The 21,943-nt window shown below is 37.3% G+C and overlaps 1 protein-coding gene across 1 annotated transcript in view; it reads right to left on the reverse strand.

The window, feature by feature from the left end:
- Window positions 1-16,166: 16,166 nt before the first annotated feature.
- setbp1 (SET binding protein 1) overlaps window positions 16,167-21,943 on the reverse strand; it is a 67,101-nt gene continuing 61,324 nt past the window's right edge. Inside the window, exon 4 of the mRNA XM_079872278.1 lies at window positions 16,167-19,817. Coding sequence (XP_079728404.1) covers window positions 19,309-19,817 — 509 coding nt within the window. The 3' untranslated portion in view covers window positions 16,167-19,308. The remainder of the gene's footprint in view (window positions 19,818-21,943) is intronic.

Genomic DNA, 21,943 nt, shown 5'->3' on the forward strand with positions numbered 1-21,943 from the left:
CAGAAGAGTTCCACTTTTTTAAATGCTATCATCATGCTTGTGGAGTAAGTCCTGTTTTTATGTCTAAAGCCGAATAACACAAAATGTTGTTTAAGAAAATAACACTAATTTTATTACAATACTGTTTGGAAGGAAATTAAGAAATATTGCATTTTGCTTTAACTTTCCACACTGACGGTTAATGCATTTCTTAAATTTAAGCCAAAGAGTATTCAAATTAATTATAGATTGTCCTGATTACTACTATCTACTGTATTCAGTGAGTTACAAATTAACTGACCTGTAGTGCCAAATCAGTGATGCCTCAGGAGAACAGCACTATAAGACCATTCATCTCTCCATCTGTGTATTATTTTAATCCAACTAACGTCAAATGAACTTGAAACATCATGACACTCAATAACAGGAATGCAAGTTTTCTTTTTGTAAGAGAGGGTTTGGCAGGCAATGTGATGAGATTTCCATATGGAAGACCAGCTTTAAGAGCAAATGCAATATTGTCCAAACAATTATGCAAACAATGGAAGATTGTGGTTAATTCATAATAAACTTAACTTACTCGTCATTTACATTTATCATGCGCTGGACTTCAACCAATCAAATCTTTCTCATGTCTGACTTATGCTGAAAATCAATTAATTGAAGAAAATGCCTGAATCCAGATTTGTGTGTGTGTGTGTGTGTGTGTGTGTGTGTGTGTGTGTGTGTGTGTGTGTGTGTGTGCTCAAACCCATTACAGTTAACTGAATTGAAAACACATGTGGGGTAAACTGCTCTGTCTAATTTCGAAGCAATTTAAGTATCACGAAATGAGGAAAACATGCGCTTCTTCCTAGTAATATAGTCTTTAATACTAAAGACAATTTTGCCAACTGTCTTAAAATAACCAATAATTATTTTTGAGTAGGAAATGAGGTTATAAATTCTGCAGCTTTTTTGTCATGTCTGCGAAATGGAGCTGCACATCAAAATGTGAATTCCTCTAGTGTGAGTGCCAGCGCTACATTGCAGACAGTCAGACCACGTGCCCAAACAATTACGTATTGCCCGAAAGTAGTAGCCTAGTTGAGCTGCAGGCCTACCAGAGAATGAATAATCCTAACTGGCTTTATTTGCACGTGCGTCACACTGAAATTACAAGTGACAACGGTTCAATCTTTATAGTTTCTTGAAGCGGTGCAGTGCAGGCGAGTATGAACTCACGAGAAGATAAAAATGAAACAGACCTGAGGGAGAAATTCTGACGGAGCATGATGTTCTCATTTTGTTTTATTATAAAAGAACCTGGTCGAATATTCATTGTAAAAAAACAAGTGAGAGTCATGTAAAGTGATTCCTGAACTATAAAACGCCTTTATCAAAAGTCTATAGCTAAATCATCTAGATTTAGTGATAGGAAATACCTAATAGTAAGACTAAAGTTCTTTCAGGTCAGGTCCCGAAGACTACATAAACCACAGGTGACAGTTCACAAATCCCTGTAATTCATGCTATGGTCCTTCATACTATCATTGAAGGATCTGTCAAGTCATCGGTCAATGTCAAGCACGAGTGCAGCGACATCTACGCTCTCCCGCCTACAGCACTGTCCCTACATTCCATATACAATAGGTTGGCTATATATGGCCAACTACCTTACTCACACTAGGATACAGACAGCCAAAGGAGCAGAAGTGGTTTCCAGATGTTGACACAGACAGACAGTAATTGGAGTTTGTGATGGCTTCCAGCTGCCATGGAACACAGCCAGTGAATTCTCCAAAGGGAGTGAATGTTCTGTGCCATAACTCACACAGCAAGGTTTACAATAATAATAATAATAACATACTTTGCCATCTTGTGCGGAAAAAATGACATAGTGATTGCAATTTTTTTTTTTTAAACAAAAGCTCAGGTGAGATGCTCAGACAAGAGCTGATAGTACTGACCAGAACAACACCTTTATCAATAATACTTTTCCATTCAAATTTAGAACAGCACTAAAAATGTTGCTCCTTCGGCATGTGATCTTGCAAATTACATTTTATTTTACACTTGTGAATTTGGCATGCGCTTTTATTTAAAGCAACTTACATTGCATTTTTTCAGTTCCATTGAAGTCGAAGCCATGACCTTGGCGCTGCTAGTGTCATCCTCTACAGAAATGCTTATGGAATGCAAACATAGGCTATATTACCGGTTGATCTTTTACAATATTTCACATTTAACATAATATATAACATGCAATCACACATTTATACAAATGCTGAAATGCTTCTCCAGATGCTAGGCTATATTCAAATATTTAATGTCATATATTTTGCCTATTAGTCCAGTATTTGAAGGATTTTCTCTCCAGTGGTTTCTAAAAAGCATCTAGCATGACGCCTCTAAAAACACATCTGCTGTTTACTTGTCAAAGTCACTATAAGAGACAGTGACCATTTGTTTAAGATCCCCCAATGGTTGCAGTGCCGAAAATTTTCTTCTCAACATCTACTGATAAACAAAAGACAACCACAAGGCATGACAGTTGTATAGAGTTTATGGCAATGGGAATGTTTAATGCTGTTCATCTGCAATATTTTGCCATGACTCTAAGACTGATGGGCTACACAATACTTTGTTCTTAAAGACTTTAACATCCAAGGTTCACCGTAATTTTGCCAAGTAAGACATGTTCCTGGATCAACATATTTTATTGATCCTGGAATAACATTCCTGTCCCAAAATTTTGTCCTTTCCCTATCCCTACCCCTAAACCTAACCCTACCCATAATGTTTCCCTAAAATCAGAGGGAAGTGATAGGTGAATAACACTGATGTTGAAGCACCTCACCCTGGTTCTAAGCCTAAACTTAACATAAACTGTAAACTTGTCCCTCAAATCTGATTGGTTGATTGGAAAGTTGTTCCAGGATCAACAAAGATGTTGATCCAGGAACATGTACTTGGTGAAATCACATTCACCAACATCCAAGTTACTGACCTGTCTGTAAGATCTGATGGGTTTCAAACATCACCTGGCCTGCTGCAATTTATGATGCTGTCATCAGATCCTGATTTTGCAGAGTTAGACATGTTCCTGTGTCAACATATTTTGTTGATCCTGGAACAACATATATCTGAAATATCTCAATCCCTAAACCTAACGCTACTCATAACATTATCTCTAAATTCAGAGGGAGATGATAGGTGAATAACACGGATGTAGAAGCAGCACTGTAAATAAAAAATATTGTTGGTTTAACTTAAAAAAGTAAGTTACCTGGTTGCCTTAAAATGTTGAGTTGATTGAAAATAAAAAAATTTGTTAATGCAATGAAGGAGATTGGTTTAACCAATAGAAACTCAAAATATTATGTAATCTGAACCACATTAATTATCTAAATTGATTTGACAAAAGATAAAAAGTGATAATGTGATAATGAAAATATATATATTTTTTTACAGTGAGCTTACCCTGGTTGTAAGCCTAAACTTGACCAAAACTGTAAACTTGTCCCTCAAATCTGATTGGTTGATTGGAATGTTGTTTCAGGATCAAAAATGTTAATGTTGCACTGAAATCAGGTTCTGCTGGCCAGGCACACAAAAATAAAAACGCAACATTTAATCATCTTCATGTCATTGCAAACATTTCTTTGTGAAGAACGTAAAATATTTCATTCCATACTTTTTTTTGGGGTGTATATGTTTATGCAGTGCATTACATAAAAATAAATGCTTCACATTCTTAAAATGTAACAAAAAGAAGCATAACTAAATTTGAAATAAGCCAAATAAAATGCCTCACAGCATAAAGTCTAACCAGATGTGTTATATTTTGTCATATTTAGTAATTTGACTCAATGTAACATGTAAACCTGAAATGAATAAACACTTACAGTGCCTCTACACCTTCTAATCTGGCCTACTTTACTTTGCACTGAACATAGTGCCTTCACGATTACCGCGGTGCCTCTGATTAATCACAAAACCCTGCGTTGTATCCTCACACATGGCAGTTTGAGGGGCAAATGGTTGAAAACCCTTAACATTGACACAGACCAGATGTTGGCAACATCCCCAGTTTTACTCTAAATGAAATGGCGGCAAAAAGCCAACAACCTGAGCTGCTTTCACTATGAAATTATATGTTTACAATAATGTGCTATTGCTGGGGCACAGGAGTGCAGTTTCTCAAGGAGCGGGAAAATGAAACCAGCTGTGAATAGTCAGGAACAGTTTGGGTATGGATAAAAAAAAAAAAATCTGACGGGTAGACAGAAGACTCTTTTCATTAATGTGTCAAGTTTTAGATCTTTAGGGTTTTCAGGTTACATATTTTATTCGTTTGTTTGATTCAGCCCTTATTATTTTCCTTATGCACTTTCATGCCCAGCATTAATAAAAAAATTGCAAAAACTGGGGTGAATTTGGCCAGTTATTGGAGTATTAAAAAACGGTTGTAAAATTTGGATGTAAAGTTGCAAAATTGGCTATAACTTTACACATTAAAGGTTAGTAAGGATTTTTTCACACTAAAATTATTGGTTATACCTTATTTCGATAGTCCAATTTAGACATTCTAATAAGTAACTTTGCAACTACATGTCAATTAAAGCAACACCAAAGATTCTTTTGTGCCTTAAAATAATGTTTCCAAAATCGTTTCAGTGGTTCATCAACTCGTAACAGGGCGAACGGCACTTCTGCATTCGCTTTGCGACCCTCTATCGCAGGGTTCACCAATATTGGTCCTGGAGGGCCGCTGTCCTGCAGAGTTTAGCTCCAACCAGCTCCAACACACCTGTTTGAAAGTTTCTAGTATGCCTAGTGAGACCTTGATTAGCTGGTTCAGGTGTGTTTAATTGGGGTTGGAGCTAAACTCTGCAGGACAGCGGCCCTCCAGGACCGAGATTGGTGAACCCTGCTCTATCGGCTATAACCACACTATGCAAGTTTGCCAGATCAGGTAGCGGATCTGTAGTTCGAATGAGACATAAGAAACTACAAATTTGACTTGCTTTACGGCAAGCGTTACTATAGCCGATAGGTGGAGCCTATATAAAAAAATGACGTTTCTGATACTTTCATAAAATCATGCAACATACTCTGTCTTGTCTGTGGACATCGTTATTTCCAAAGCCGGTGCTGGATAAACAAATAGCGTGCGAGCGACGGTAGGCTAAATTATTTACGACAGCGGTAATGGACAATTCCGCTTCCAACCTGTAGGGAGATCGAAGAGGAAAAGTGCTTTGGTGTTGCTTTAACTCTCATTAATTTGCAACTACATGTCAACTAACTCTCACTAGAGTATTAGTAGACTATGGAAGCTTGTTTCCGCCACAAAATAAAACATTTTAAAAGATAATTGCGAACTTTTATCTCACAATTGCTGACTTTATATCTCGCAATTCTGACTTTATAACACAATTGCGACTTTATTTCACGCAATTCTGACTTTATATCTCGCAATTCGGAGAAATAAAGTCAGAATTGCGAGATATAAAGTCAGAATTGCGTGAAATAAAGTCGCAATTGTGTTATAAAGTCAGAATTGCGAGATATAAAGTCAGAATTGCGAGATATAAAGTCAGAATTGCGTGTTATAAAGTCAGAATTCTGATTTTTTTTCTCGCAATTGCGACTTTATATCTCACAATTCTGACTTTATAACACGCAATTGCGACTTTATATGCAATTCTGACTTTATATCTCCCAATTGCGATTTTATTTCTCAGAATTGCGACTTTATTTCTCAGAATTGCAACTTTATATCTCGCAATTGCGACTTTATTTCTCAGAATTGCGACTTTATATCTCGCAATTGCGACTTTATTTCTCAGAATTGCGACTTTATTTCTCACAATTCTGACTTCATATCTCGCAATTGTGAGAAAAAAAGTCACAATTCTGACTTGATATATTGCAATTGTGAGAAAAAAAGTCAGAATTGTGAGATAAAAAGTCGCAATTATTATTATTTATTTATTATTCAGTGGCGGAAACAAGCTTCCATAGTAGACTGTTAGGTTAGGTTTAGGGTTAGCAGAATAAGTTGACATGTACTTGTTGCTTATGTAGAATGTCTGGACCATCAAAATAAAGTGTTAGCAGATATTAAGCAGATATTCTACTAATACTCTAATGACTGGTAGTTGACATGTAGTAGCAAAGTTACTTATAGTTAGTAGAATGTCTAAAGTGGACTATCGAAAAAAAGTGATACCTAATCATCTTAACGTGTATTGTTTGTGGCTATACTAAAACGGCAAGTATTACAGTTCACTTAGGTATTGGACTCATTCATTTCCATTACAGGTGCTTCGCTGTAACCCATATTTTTGTTTTTCTTACATAAAACGATGGAAAGGTTAAATTACATTTTTGTGGTAATTAACATTATTCCACAAATTCTGTCGATTGAGCTTAACTTGTAATGGTCCCAGGATATTCCTTTAATAGTGTTTCTGGTACCAAGTAAAAAAAAGAAAAGAAAAAAAAAGTACATGGAAAAAACCTAGAGGGTTATATAATGTATTTGCTCAAAGAGCACTTGAATCCAAAACAATAAAGAGAAGAAGAAAACACTGCCCTGAAGTGAAGAGAACAAAATAAAATCAACACTCATCACTGTGATGGAACCTAAGTAACATAAACAGTAACATATTACCTTCTTCCATTTCTGACTTCAGTGGCGTTACGTAATGTCACAGTCATCCACCGTTTCAGATTCAATTAATTCTCCAGAGCGACTAAGGGTCAGTTTGCCTCTAGCAATCGGGTGTTAAGTGCCTTGCTCAGTGCTAGTGAACTCTCACCAGCTCTGCCGTGGCATCAGCCACTTCTTCCTAGCATCGATCCCACATCTTTAGTGCTTGAATCCTGTATATTGACACATGGTTATTATCATTTGATATGTGAGATCATATGGAGTGACCACTGCATAGTCATCCTAAAAACAAGTGAGTCCCATGCAAACGTATGAAAAGCTTGGAGAGTGAAGTGTTTCCAAAACAAAACAGACACGGACACTAACATAACAGTGTAGTTCTAATGTTTTAAGAGCTGTGCCGTAGGAAAAATGTCTCACCTCGGCGTCTGAGGACCTAACCTTTCAGATCCTCTCTGTATGTTTGGAAAGAGAGCGCCGGAGAAGGAGACTTGCGTGCTTTGCTCCGAGCCTTGAGTTAGCCTCACTAATTACTGCGAATAAAAGCGCCTTTTTACTAAACAGTAACCTGAGTGCTCTGCTGGGAGAGTTTTCCTGTAAGTAGCTCTCAGGAAGAGCAATCAAAGACTTGGAGAAACAAGGGGGGCGGAAAGTTACAAGAAAGTAAATCTCAAGTTCAAGTCACTGCGTCTTGAAGGAAAAATAGCACAAGGAAAAGAGTGAAAGTATGATTGATGGTTCCTGACATGAGCAGAGTGCAAAAGGGATGAGGGATTTCTGAACAGTTTTAAAGGAGGAATATTTGAAAATCCTCACGTTTTTATATTTATAACTCAAATCACCTGGGGGCCACTTAGGTTTTCCATTAGGGAACCAGAGGAACACTTGTTACACATACAAATGGTTTTACAAATCAGATTTAACAATATTCAGTTATCAGCACAGTTACATGTAGTGCATTCAAAAATATTTTTTAAATATTAATATTAAATTATACTATTATGATATACTGAATTTTAAGCTAATATATATATATATATTAATGTAATAATAATAATTAGAATAATTAATTAATATTCCATAATTTGGGGGATTTATTTATTTTAATGCACAAAAATTAATACTTATAAAATAATAAGCTTGAAATTTCTGCTTTCATATATATATATATATATATATATATATATATATATATATATATATATATATATATATATATATATATATATATATATATATATACAGTATATACTCAAAACAATTGGCCCCATTCACCTCGATTGTTTTATTTTTATTATTATTAAAGATAGAAAATGATGGGGTACCAAAATGATAGGATATTACTTAATATTAAATAGCTGGGCATTAAATTGCATAAAGAAAATAATAAGGAATGAAACAAACAAACAAATGAAAAATGTAACCTCAAACCCTAATAATAAATTATTTAATATCCCAAATGGTATATTTTTACATACTAATATTTTATAATTGTATGTTATTAATTAACAAACTAAAAATACTAATAAACTGATCATATACAGTTACCAAACTATAGGACTAACATTAAATGTGGGTCTGACAGTGTAAACTTTTTATCATTACATTATTTTTTGGAAACACTTTATTTTACAGTGTCCTTGTGTTGCATGTACTCACCATAGTAATAACAGTAAATTATGCATAATTACTGTACATGCAACTAACCCTCAACCAAATCCTAATCCTAACCCTATGACACCTTAAAATAAAGTGTAACCTTATTTTTTTATTAAAACAATGACTAGATTTAAGTATAAAATATTATGGCGGGCCTTATGAAACTATGTTTTGGGTCTAATTTGGTAGTTTGAGACTCAATCTGATAAGATTTATGCTATCAAACACACCTAATCTCATGTCTTTCATGAACATGAGCCTTTTGATTTCATCCATCTTCGCACATTACCTGTGGTATGAAACGGTCTTCATTGAAATTTGAAGCATTCCTCCCTATAAATCAAGATTTCTCATTCAGGGGATAGAAAGACAGTATCATATTCTGACTCTGCTCTGACATGTAAATCAAAAATCCTGAGTGAGGGGGCTGCTGACGGGTTCTGGGGCGAATGTGTTTTAAAACCCTCGTCACGTAGTCCTCAAAACACTAACAGCTTCATTCGCTATCCAAATTGCTGCAAGTCAGGCTGTCACCGTAGCAACTGCAGCTGCTACCCTGCCAGTTGCCAATCATAAAAAATAGCATCCTTTGCGTCCTGCGACATATATGCACATTGTGAAGCGTAACCCAAATAGTAAGTGGTGCTTTGAGGAATAATAGTAGATGGGAGGGAGTCAAGAGGGAGGGGTAGCTACATTCAAGCTGAGGTAATTACAGGCAGATGGAGAGGAAGTGATTTGCTATAGAATATGTCTTCTTTCTTCAGGGATTTTCAATCGGTTTGATGCAATATGTGAATGCAGGAAGACCGTTTCTGTCCAGAGTCTTGAATTTAAAGAAATGAATGCATATCAAACTAGAAAAAAAAATAATAATAATGAGAGGCAATGGTCACATTTAACAGTTTTGACCATCTGCAGCGAGGAAGGATTATATATACAGAGCCACAATTTACTTTAATTATGCCATTATTTACTGATACTTACTGACTGTTTATTGCATACATTATATGTTATAAACATGCGCATCTTAAGGAAATACGGTATATTTTGCAAATTGAAATAGTTTAAACCTTGAAATGCCGAAATATTATAATATTGCAAAATGCACTTCAAAAGGCGCTTCAAAATACTGTACATTTCCAAACCTAAAATGTATTTAATGTAAATGTAAAATGTAAATATATATTGTCCTATATAATTAAATTAATAATTAGGGAATCCAAATAACAAAAATGTATATACTGTATATCTAATAGCAATATACTTTTGGACATTAGAATATATTTACATGTGAAAATATTCCAATAATCATCTTTGAAATCAAGGTGAAAATGAAATATTTTCCAAAATACTTGCTACTGTATGTTTTATTATGCAAGAAGATCAGTTGGAACAAATCCTGAAGTCTAATTCCTAATAGCATATTAAGCTAGCTGACATTTTGCAGCATGTCAGTGTCAAGATGTTGACAGCAAGCACATCCAGTGAAGTACAGTTAGGGGACAGACGATGACATTGGCTTGTTTATTTTCTCTTTTTATAGGTATGTCAAGCTCTAACTCACATAATTAGGGGTAACATGGCTGCGCTGTGAGCGACGCATAGCAGTAGTGCCACAGATGAGTCACGCCAACATGATTCACACAAACAACTCGTTATCATCTGCACCCCATTACCTCTAATAGCCAGACCCCTGTCATCTGTTTTCGATTTCAAAGCACAATTATGACTTTTCAACAGAATTTACAGTCTCAAAATTTCCGCACTGCACATAATATTGACGAAATGTTGCGGCGTTGTAGACGTACGCATTCACCAGCCTGACTTGAGACATTTTATTCTAGCCAAGTGGAGCCCTGGAATATTTGGGCAGTTCACCCAGCTGCCATGGCAACAGGAATTTTTTACAGAGGCACAGGCCTATGGTTAGATGCTTTTCACTTTGCCTTCACCAACCAACGGCTGGGATTTGGGCCAATCCGTTTATCTCTACTATGCAGAGTTGTAATAATGCAGTGAGAGGGAATGAGGTGTAGAGCTTGATGAGCAGGGATTCCCTCTCCTAAACTGCACACTGACACCAATTACATGTATAGAAGACAACCTTGCTAGATTTAAAAGGTGAAAAGAACAACCATTAAGGGAAAATAGATTTAGTGAAGTGAAAACAACAACCACCATTTAGAAATCAATGCAGTTACACAACAGTTCAAAAGTTTGGGGTTATTAAGACAAAGGCTAGTAACACATCTTACTTCACGTTTCATATTGCTCATCATTTACCCGGGGTTAACAATAGTCCTGGGTAATTATAAGCTGGCATTTAAGCAAGTCAAGTCGAGTCCTGCAAAGGATCAAGTCAAGTCAAGTCACAGTAACAAGTAGAGTTTGGCCTCAACTTTATTTTTCCCTCAGAAATTATGAACTCTCTTAATTATACATTTATACCATAATATTAATAGTAAAAATAATATAATTTATTGTAGTTCGTATTTATAATTAATAAAATTCTGAATTACTGTTATAATAATTCTGAGAAAAATGTTGACGATAAAACAGTTGAAGATAAATTCACAATTGTAATGCATTAATTATACTGGTTTTATAGTAAACTTTGCTTATATATATTTATATATATTTTTTAATGAAATATCACCTACAGGGACAAGTGACAGATATTAACTTTCCAATTACGGGCCAACATCTGACCCCTCAAATTTATACCTAATATCTAACCTTGTTAATGTAATCTTAAGGGTGAATGCATGTAAACCGCAATTATAACTTGTAAAACTTTAGTTTTAAAACTTTATAACTAAAATTGTTTTTAACAATTAAAACTATAAATTTTAAATATAGAATTCTGAATCTAGAAAAATTAGATGGGGGGGGGGGGGGGTAATAAATTATACTTTTAATTAGGCCTGTAAAATTAAAACAGCCACTAGGTGGCAGCAAATCGCTGTCTTGATGAATGAGTCATAGAAGCATTCATTCAACTGATTCATACAAAATGTTGAGTTATGCATGTAACTGCTGTTTCAAGAAGGAGGGAAAAGAGGTACAACACATGAATATGGGATATCGCGCTCTTGCGCCATTTGCTGAAGACACGTTTATTCGTGCCTGAAAGGCCAATGGACAACGTGGGCGGCGTTACTTGCCCACAGCATTTAAATGCACTCACATGCATCATCCCCTTTGTTCAGTCCAGCTCTTAACCAAGCCTCCGACTGCACAGGGCTCAGCGGTGTTGTACCTTGTTTCCCTCCTTCTGGGAACAATATATGCATAACTCATAAGCCCAACTGGCAGCCTCACGAAAGTCTTTAACCATGCCCATGACGTTTCCATGCCCCTCGTAGAGTGCGCACACCCTTGCAGGCAGAACCAACTCCGTATATGCTATAGACATAGATTTCGACAATCCAATGCGAAAGATGTCGCTTAGATAGCAGCTTCCCACTGGAGTTCCCACTTCTCGAGTAGGAGAACATGATTAAAAGCTGGTCAGACGAGTGCATAGCCTGCATCTTGCTCAAAGTGCCTGCGTACAACTCGCACAGGGCACAAATCAAGTCTCCTGTCTTTTCAGGAGATTTTACAGGGTGCACTTCCGACATGACTCCCGACATGACGTATAGACATGACTTGTATACGATGCGACGGTAGCCACATTACAACGGTGCCAGTACACTCACCACACATCAGCTATAGTTGGAGAGGAGAGAGAGCACTTGAAAACAAAACCCACTAGATAAAGCACACGCACCAAATGCTTCTCTCCACAAACGTGGCCAAAGGAGTGTACCCGGGCCTTTAAGGAACCGAAAGGCAAGCATGTGCGCGCTTTGGCACAGCACCATTAATGCCCTCACGACAAGCCGAAAAGGCCATCCAATTAAATTACAGAGTGGAATGGGAGTGACTTTCCTTTAAAAAAAGGAATCAGGCATTGATACAGCGATAAAGACCTTTGTCCACACCAAGCGATATGTATTGTAGTTATAATCAGATTCTCCCTCTCTACGGGTAGGCCCCTAGAGACCAAAGTTGCAGAGGTGCAGAATCTGCCTCCTGCCTGGGACATCAGGTCCCTGCATAGGGAAATACACCATGGAGTCCTTAACAACATCATGTTGCTTGCATACCATGTCTTCGCTGGCCAGCAAGCCACCTAAATCAGAGACAGAGCCTTCTGCGTACAGCGAGTACAGAGTCCTGAGCGATACATGCAACAGGGCATCCACCCCCAGCGGGGCGCTCCTGTCCATAATCAAGAAAAGAGCAGGCGCCACGTGTTTTCTGCAGACGCAAAAAGATCCATATCGGCCCTGCCGAAACCGATCACAGCTCTGCGCCACTATTCAAGGGTGCACATGCTTACAGAGTTCCTCGTCCGTGTTGTGATGCATTTGTCGTCACTTACTACACGTCGTTACCCTGCCCAGGGGGATTCCTTTGGTCAACAGATTCAGGTTTCACAGGAGATTAGGGCCTGAACGCATAATTGCACTATCGACGCATGCTTAAATGTCGTGTGGCTTACAGCATTCTACCGAACGGCAAGCGCCAAGCGCCGGAACCCACGCACAAAGGTGACCCAGCCATACTACCGCTATTGAGGCAATGAGTCCAGCAGTCTCAATACTGTAAGAATAAAACATGTGCGCCTCCCCAGTCGAAACTGAGCCAGACAGCTGTGAAAATCCTCTGCCCTCTGTTCGGCTCTGAATCCATCTCCAGACCGAGATATAACATCCGCTGACTCCGGGCCAGCGAGCCTCTTTTGAGATTAATCAGGAATCCCTGAGCTCATATATTTAAAACAAGTACATGTGTTTGTAACTGCTTGTTCCCTGCTGTCTGCACCCAGGAGCAGTTCGCCTGAGCAGACCCCTGCCTCTTTTGCAAACATTGCTGTATATTGCATATCACTGCTTTTCCTCCTCTGTCGGCACACAGCCTGACTGTGAGGTTAGCGGTTCTAATGCATTTTGATTGTTTTCACAAATCAACAACTTTATGCCTTGTATGCTGAACACTTTCATTGACAACATACTTAAACTTACTTGCACCTGCTATCTTGCAGGGTCACTTCTACCAAATCTGGATAGATCGACAGGCGAGTTCTCACCACTGTTTTTACAGGAGTCAAATAGAGCCCGTAAGTATTCCTCGCCCGAATCCAGCGAGACAGAATCGTCACACCTGACAGTCAAAATTCGGCTCAGACTCAAAGCAGCCAGAGGAACCTTGTCTTGAACACTACACCAACACTCCTCGGCCACCAAACGATTGTCCCAACTCTCCGTAGCCTCCAAAAATGTCGATTGCCGCTTCTGGATTAGCACCCGAAGACAGGAGTGGACCACTGCCCCGCCGAACACACACTCCATGACGCTTGAGGGCGGAACGATGGAGCTGCCGGCAGTGCACACATGCATCGGGGTTGAAGAGATCCAGCCTAAGGTGGACAATTCAAAACACAGTGCTTGTGAGCACTATCCAGGTATCAAAGCTAAATATGTGCTAAAAACTTTCCCTTAGTTTTCGAAAAGAATCACTAAAGTGCGCTAACGTGAGTCGCTTAGATTCTTCCTGTAAAAATGTGACATGATGGTGTTCTAGCAGCACGTTGAAGAGCTGAAGAACTAGGGGAATGACGCATACGACTGCATTTAAATGCGGATTTATTGTAGCGAAGTTGTACAACAAGTTAATTACAAAACATGCCATTAATCATTAATAATAATTTTATTCTATTGACAGCATTAAGCTACAATTGAAAACAATTTTGTATAAAGAGGCATGCTGTTTTGACCATTATTCTCTCTAGATTGTCAATTTAACAGGTATTGAACAGGTTAGCTTACATGGCTTTCCTTTTTTGAAGTGGTGAATGAAGTTCAAAGTTGTGATGGTCAATTATTATGCATATGGCAAATATCCTTTTATAAATATGGTCAATTTCAAAGGGTTTATATCCAAGAGGAGCAATCTTGGGAGATTTACTTTTAGGGATGCACGATATATCGGCCACCATATCGGTATCAGCCAATATATGTTTATAATGTTAGCGTTATCGGCCTGATAAGAAAATTTGGCTGATATATTAAAGTGGATTATTAAATAATGGATTATTTCAATAAATAATAAAAAATTAAATAATGGATTATTTCATCTGAGACACTTCAGATCGCCATGATGGTTTTGAATTGCTTGAAATATTATTGGAATCACTTTAAAAAAATTAAAAAAGCTGAGTGCAAGGTACAGTGCAATAGACTGCATAAAATTATGCGCGATCACCACGTTATATTTTTTCTGTGCTTGCGCAGCGTCATGCAATCGCCCTGACTCTGACTCAGTCCTTTAATTTGGAACTCGAGTCAGGCATCTAGAAAAGCAAACTGGTTACTTGGAAAAGCCATAAGAATACAGACAAAGCAACATAATACATTTGATGTCATACCTGCAATTAGGGAGGGAAATAAGGAGCTTACCCCTGACAAAGAAATTAAAAGGGTATTTGATCAGTTTTATTCCAAATTATATAGGCTACATCAGTTAGCCTACAAGTTGAAATGCTTTTTGTTTAGTATTATATTACCCATTTTATCCTCTAGTGAAATAAATTTATTGGATGCATTAATAACTCAAGAATCAGAGCTGATATTGTGTATTTGAAATCTGGAAAATTACCAGGCTCTTATGGTTTTTCAGAAATATTTAGTTTAGAATTTTTTTGGAGGTATCACTTCACATTGGACAAAGAAACAATGTTTTTGTAGAGTTTTACAAATTACTAAGGCCTCCTCAGAAGGAATCTCATTTTTAATCAAATGTGTATAAGGATTTAGAACAGGAACTGTGAGAATCTGAGACTGATTTGGCAAAGAGATCTTAATAGTGACACATGTAATAGAGTTCGGTCACACAATTTGAGGTAAATGAGGGAAGCAAGAGGTAAACTGATCCAGTTTAAGGTTTTACATCAGTATTACTATACACCAGTAAAGCTTTATTTTTTTACAATAAGAAATGCTGGAAGTGTAAACAAGAATCTGACACATTCTTGTCCATGCTCTGGGAATTAACAAAGGATTGTTCCTTCTGGGAAATGATGTTGAAATATCTTTGTGAGAGACTTCCTACATTCACCAAGGGTGTGTGTCTTTAAAGAAATAAAAAAATCTTCAGGTTAATAACAGGACTACTTCCTGGTTTACTGTAGGTTACTGTAAGCCTCATGACAGACACTTAGATTCTGGAAAGATATACAATATCCTACAATGTAGTTTGAATCAAGGATTGAGAGTGCCTCATATTAGGAAAAATATTAGCAGGACTGAATGTATAAATCACACAAATTTCACTCAAAAATATACAGTAAAATATATTCAAATGTAATTTATTCATGTGATAGTAAAGCTGAATTTTCAGCATCATTACTCCGGTCTTCAGTGTCACATGATCCTTCAGAAATCATTCTAATATGCTGATTTGCTGCTCAAGAAACATTTCTTATCATCATCAATGTTGAAAACAATTGTGCTGGTTAATATTTTGGTGAAAACAGTGATTCTTTGATGGATAGAAAGTTAAAAAGAACAACATTTAATTGAAGTCTTTACTGTCACTTTTGATCAATGTATTGCATCCTTGTTGAATGTAAGTAGTATTTCTTTAAAAAAAATAACTGCACCAAACTTTTGAATGGTTTTAAACTTTTTACATTAGTGTGCATTCTGTTTGAAGGTGCAAAATATTCCTTAATAAATACAAACGGTCATGGCTGGAATGTCAAGAACTATGCAAAAAAAAAACAAAAAAAAAAAAGGCAAAGAAACGGAAGTGAGCTCTCGATAAATTCATTTATTTTATTTTTTTGCACAATGAATGACATGAACAAGATCAACTGTATTTTAAGTGCTCAATACTGCTCACCGGAGATGGCTGCACAAAATGAGCTTTACAGTAAGAAAAAGAAATAAAAAAATAAAACTACAAGATCATGAACGGCAAACATGACCAAACACATGCAAGCTTATATGTATGTACATATGTACAGGGTAGTACTTGTATTTATAAACATGTCTGTATACACAGTTACACAAAACATGAATGTGTATACATACATTCTATGTACAATGCATATGTTCGTGTATATCAGTATTTATTCTTCTCTATATACGTCCATTATTTGCTGTTTTTAATATCCATACAATGTACAAAATGCTTTATGAATTTAAAATCCATTACAAAAAAACATATCAAACAATGTATAAGATCATCTTCTTGACTTTTGCAAAATTGATATGCATACAATGAAATAGAGCATGCAGAGAGAGAAATCAAATGATCAAAATGGTCATAACACCATATGTATGAATTCAAATTTAGACAGCGATAAGAGCTTCTGTTGTGTCCTCGTTAGGAATATTACTTTCGATTAACACTTCATTTGTATTATAACTTCATTAATAGCAATACAAACTAAAAATACAATAGTACATTTGAGTGGATGACATTCTCTCGGCGACCTCAGAAACATTTACTCGACACAAAGTCGCTATTGACGTTTAGGAGCAGGAACATAAAAAAATACACTTCACTTCACAAGGCACCAATTATCAGCTGGTGGAGAAAATATATCTGGCATTTTAAAACCGAAGCCGAGCATATTTGAGCTGCCAGGCCTTGTTACCAAAGCCACGTTTGATTAACCTATTATAATCATCTATAATGTTTCAGAAAACTGCTACGGTGTACATTTTGTTTTAAAACATAGCTTTCGGTGCTTAGAGCACTAATAAATGGTCAACATTTTTGGCAATGTTCGCAGGTGTTCAGCGGAACCAGCGCAAATGGACACATCCTACAAAAGGTCCAGTACAACTGGCTGAGGCAAATAGCTGCCGGCATATATTATTTCTTTGAGCTTTAATGCACTGCAAGTTATCACGAGGACAGAATGGTTCATAACACCACATGGCATGTTAAGCCACTACATGTGTCCTGCTTTGGACAACTGTGAGTGCAACATATTGACATGATTCTTAGGCATGATTCACGCAGCTATACAGCAACCTACAGAAGGTAGACTATTTACAGGGGACAATTTGTTGAATTGAATTTTTGATTAAGGCTGCACTGCTTAGAGGCTGATTTTCCTCCTCTAGACAATGACTAGAATTGCAAAAGAAATGATAGTCAGTTTTAGCACTATTCTTTTGAGCGGTTCAGATTTCAAATTTTTCAGTAAGACCACTTCAGCTTACAAAAGATTAAATGCTAAAAGTTATGTCAGTGGATTCACAGCAATAACCTGATGCATAGTAAATAAGCATGTATTCATTTAAAAAACCCTGCGTGGGTTTGGTTATAGAGATATTTTGAGTTTCTTTAGGTGTACTAGATGTGCTGCCTGGTCACTGAACTGTATATATGTATATAAATGTATGTAATGAAGCCTATTATACTGTAGCAAGACCTGTGAAAATGATCACATCGAAATGAACACATTACAACCAGGGCAGCAAACTCTATTATGTACATTCTAGACTGATATCTTGCCATTAATTGTTCCCAGTACCTGAACATGTTATGGATTTATAGACAAACATAAGGCACATATGTAAAAACTAAGAAATCAATAACAAATGGAAAGCTATTCAAATTAGGACCACATTCAAATCTATTCTGTCGCTTACGTATATCAGTGTCATTTGTTTCTAAAACCGCGTAGGACATATATTTGATTCATTTGTGATGTCCTACTGTATGTTCAAGACGATCACCTGTATAGTCTTCAGTGTACATTCTGTTACGTATTTTTCCAATCCAAATGACAGACTAATCGAAAAATAAGCACACCACCACACCATTCAGAGGAATATACAAAAGCAGCTAAACTGAAACCAATCTATCCTATGATGCACAACTACACTGAAACTTTGGTCATGGAGATATCTAATACTGACAGGTATATAGACATACTATTGTTTAGTTAACAAGAGCAGGCACATTCTCAAAGAGTCTCTGGAGAAGGCCATTCGAATAAGAACTTGTTTTCCAGTCAGATCATGAAAATATCACCCAGGTGCTCACTATTATTTAAAGCGAAAAACCAACACTGACACTAAAACTTCAGCCCACTCAAACTTGTTCTACAAAACTGAAAGAAACGAAATAAGTGCTTTGTTGGTTTTAAATGCAACCGTAGCATTTTTCCATCGAGCCTGTTGTGAACTACTGGGATGCGTTTTGGGATGTCCTGTGTCGTCAACAAGCCTTCGATCTGCAGTGATTCCACTTCGTTAAGATTACACGACTAAATAGGTTTCTCCATTTGAACAAGCTTTCTACTTCTATTTGGTTAAAAACGGAACAAAAACATTTCAAACTTTATATGGTTTTTGATTTGATATGCTGACAGTATAGGTAGATCTAAAATACTTTGAATTTGAAATGTTAGTAGAATATGATGCTATGTACAGTGAAACGATAGCCATCAAAACATCACTGAAAAGGGTTTCATCCGAAAGTATTGCCATTAGTTCATGCCTGAAACACACCTGAGCGCAGGCAAGCGTATGTAAGCGTGTGTTAGCGGTGAGTTACCAGTGAAATCAACCTCTGCCAGAAGATCTGAGCTTTGTGCTTGAGCGAAATAAAAAACAAGAAAGGAAAAAGTGCACAGTACTGTCATTTAAGTTCATTTACATGTGCTGGTAGATTATGGCTAAAGCCATATTTTCAACATCCTCATGGTTATGGGCTTTGGGAGAGTAAAAGTTCAGTTTGTCTCCTTGAGACTAATAATAAAGTATGAGATAGAATTGTACATACTGAAAGCGGAGCTCTTTAGACCACAACCATGATCCAAATTCTCAGCGAATGCCCATTAAAATGTGTCAGTAGAATTCAGATCAAAACAAACCGAAGAAACGATACAAAGACCCAAGCACAAGGCTAACTCACAGTGCACTGTCATAACCTCGCTAATGAGAGGTGAGAGTAGCTGCTTCTTTCCTGTACCCTCTTCCTCTGCGGTTTGGACGCTCCATTTGGAGCTCCGGCTGAACTTTGTGCCAGTGCTTGCCTCCCTGCGTGGATTGCGGGTTGGTTTGGGATCTGGCCATGTGTACCACTGACTCGATGGCGTCTGTGATGGAGTCATGATTGGAGAACTCAAGCTGAGCAGGCACCAGACCGGTGTGAAGGTTCCTCTTCCCAGGAAGGTCCACACACTTTTCAAGAACTGGCATCTGACCCAGCAATCCCTCCTCGAGAGAAAGCGGCTGCTTCCTTGGCCTCCCTCTGCGTCTCTTCACCATGTTGTTCCCTGTCTTGGCCTGCCTCTGAAGTCTCTTGACTTTTAGAATCTTGTTGACGTGATCCAGGTTTTTCTTGGTGGTGAGGATCTTGGAGAAGGCACACATTTTTCGCATGTCGCACTGGATATCTTCCACTTCGTTGCCCTTGTACCTCCTCTTGTATGAACTGTGGTCTGGAGATGAAAGGACAAGAAACAAAACAATCAATGAAAAGGACAAGCAACAGCTCATTCACAACCAGTTCCAAAAATATCAGAATTAAATGACGTTTGTTAACGGTTCTCGCTTCTGGAACGAGTACTAAAATACTATGGCCGAGTTTCCTGCACTACCTTACTCAGTTGCACAGCAACACCGCTTCTGAATCAACTAAAAAATATACAGCACAACCAGTTTGATTTTAATTAGTGTAGTACCGATTGGTTTTTCATTTGACAATGTGTAGTTAAACCTACACCATGTTTTGCCAGTATTTTTTAATATAAGATACCACTTTTTCTTTTTTTTTTTTTGGTATTTGATTTAATATAAAGTTAAGGCCAATTATGGGTTTGCATTTACACCACCTGTCTTTTAAAAAAAGACATTAAAAAGATAATTGAAAGACCTTTTGCAAGAATGGTTTTGAAATAATTTATTATTGAAATTATCTCATCATTTGGCTATAGAATTGCATTTATTTAATCTAAATATTTAGTCCCTAAAAGTACTAAAATAATCATTAATGGAACTATCAAGGAACTGGAATCAATAAGAGGAATCAGAACTGGAATCATTACATTCTTTATGGTTCCCATCCCTAGCTATGAGACACTGATTGTGAAATATGTGCTAGGCCAGTCTGGTAAACATTTGGCCAGTCATTTGTTATAATATAATTGAATTGCACATGATCTCGCTAGCTGAAGCAGTGATATTTATAAAGTAAACTTAAGACCCCCTGAGTGAGTCATGACGTATGCAGTCAGACTGAGAGAGATAAACTTTCTTCTGTGCTTAATGATGTGACAATCCAATGTGTCAACATTCTAATTTGTTATTAGCTGGTGTATAAATATTCCTGCATATACAGATCTGATAGCAATTGATACAGCCAAGCTTGTTGAGTCATGCAGTTTATCATTATCAGCTGTCAGTCTAACAGAGTGAAGCGTTAATAAGCAAACACGTGAAAGATGCCCCATGAGAGGAGAGGACTGTGAAGCAACAGCTCACTTAACACTTGACATGTGGATAACTGCATCCATGCACATAATAAGGAAACATCAGGAACCTCCTACTTATCAGACAATCAGTGAATATAGCCAGTGTTCACATTCACAATGAATAGATATGTCTGTAAATGTGAGTAATAAACTACGAGGCCTCAGATACATTTGTGATTAATTTACTGCCTCTACACTTCACGTTGGAGCTTTGGAAGGAAGCCCAGACCAGAGGAAATGCTGGGTTTCTGGCAGCCTTGTTTGAAATGAGTTCAGACAGCCTAAAGCTGCCTAAAATGTGTGTTCCACATCTAAGATCTCTCCTGCACTCTTTTCATATCTCTGGAGAGGTCTCTTTTTCTCTTTTCTTGTTGATTGCCACTCCATCTGGTAGGTTTCCATGAAAACAAACAAGAGCTGTAATTCTGGAAGATGTTTGAGATCAGGGCGCTCTATGCCTATGCATTTCCAGGTTTCTCTTAAGACTCACTTAAGAGTGCACCTGTGCAAACCCAAAAACGGGATACACTCCTTCTTAATTCTCCTTCTCCTTCTTGGAATCTTCTCATTATAGCATTAAAATGCAATGTTAAATCAAATGGCAACCACACTTTCTAAACAATCAACAGGGCTATTTTGGGCTATTTAGTATTTGAGTTAAAACAAAACAAAACTGGAAAAAAAATGTGCATGGGTCACTAACCAGCTGTGCATGGGCTCCTTCAGCCCATTTGGTTTCAATAAAGTAAAATGTGTGCCTGACTAAACATGAGCCCTTCCTTCTCTGGCCTCAGTTTATCACTGGGAAACTTGCAGAGTCTTCCCAAGTGCCAACAAATCATTGGACAGAGACATTCATTTTCAAAGGGAGTGTCACAACTCATTTATTCCCTGAAATCTCTACCTGCATCCTGTGCACAATGTTTTCATTAGTGGCAGCAATTTATGGACTTGCCTCGCCGCTGTCCCCACAGCTCCGCTCTACACGGTAGTGGAGGCCTACTTCCTGTTACCATGGCAACCAAATTCCACAGTTCAAAGGTAAATGATTTTTAAAAAATACAGTGGTGTAAGATCACATTTTTGCCCCTGCA

The sequence above is a fragment of the Squalius cephalus genome (genome assembly GCF_949319135.1).
Source record: "Squalius cephalus genome assembly, chromosome: 5".
Lineage (NCBI taxonomy): Eukaryota > Metazoa > Chordata > Actinopteri > Cypriniformes > Leuciscidae > Squalius > Squalius cephalus.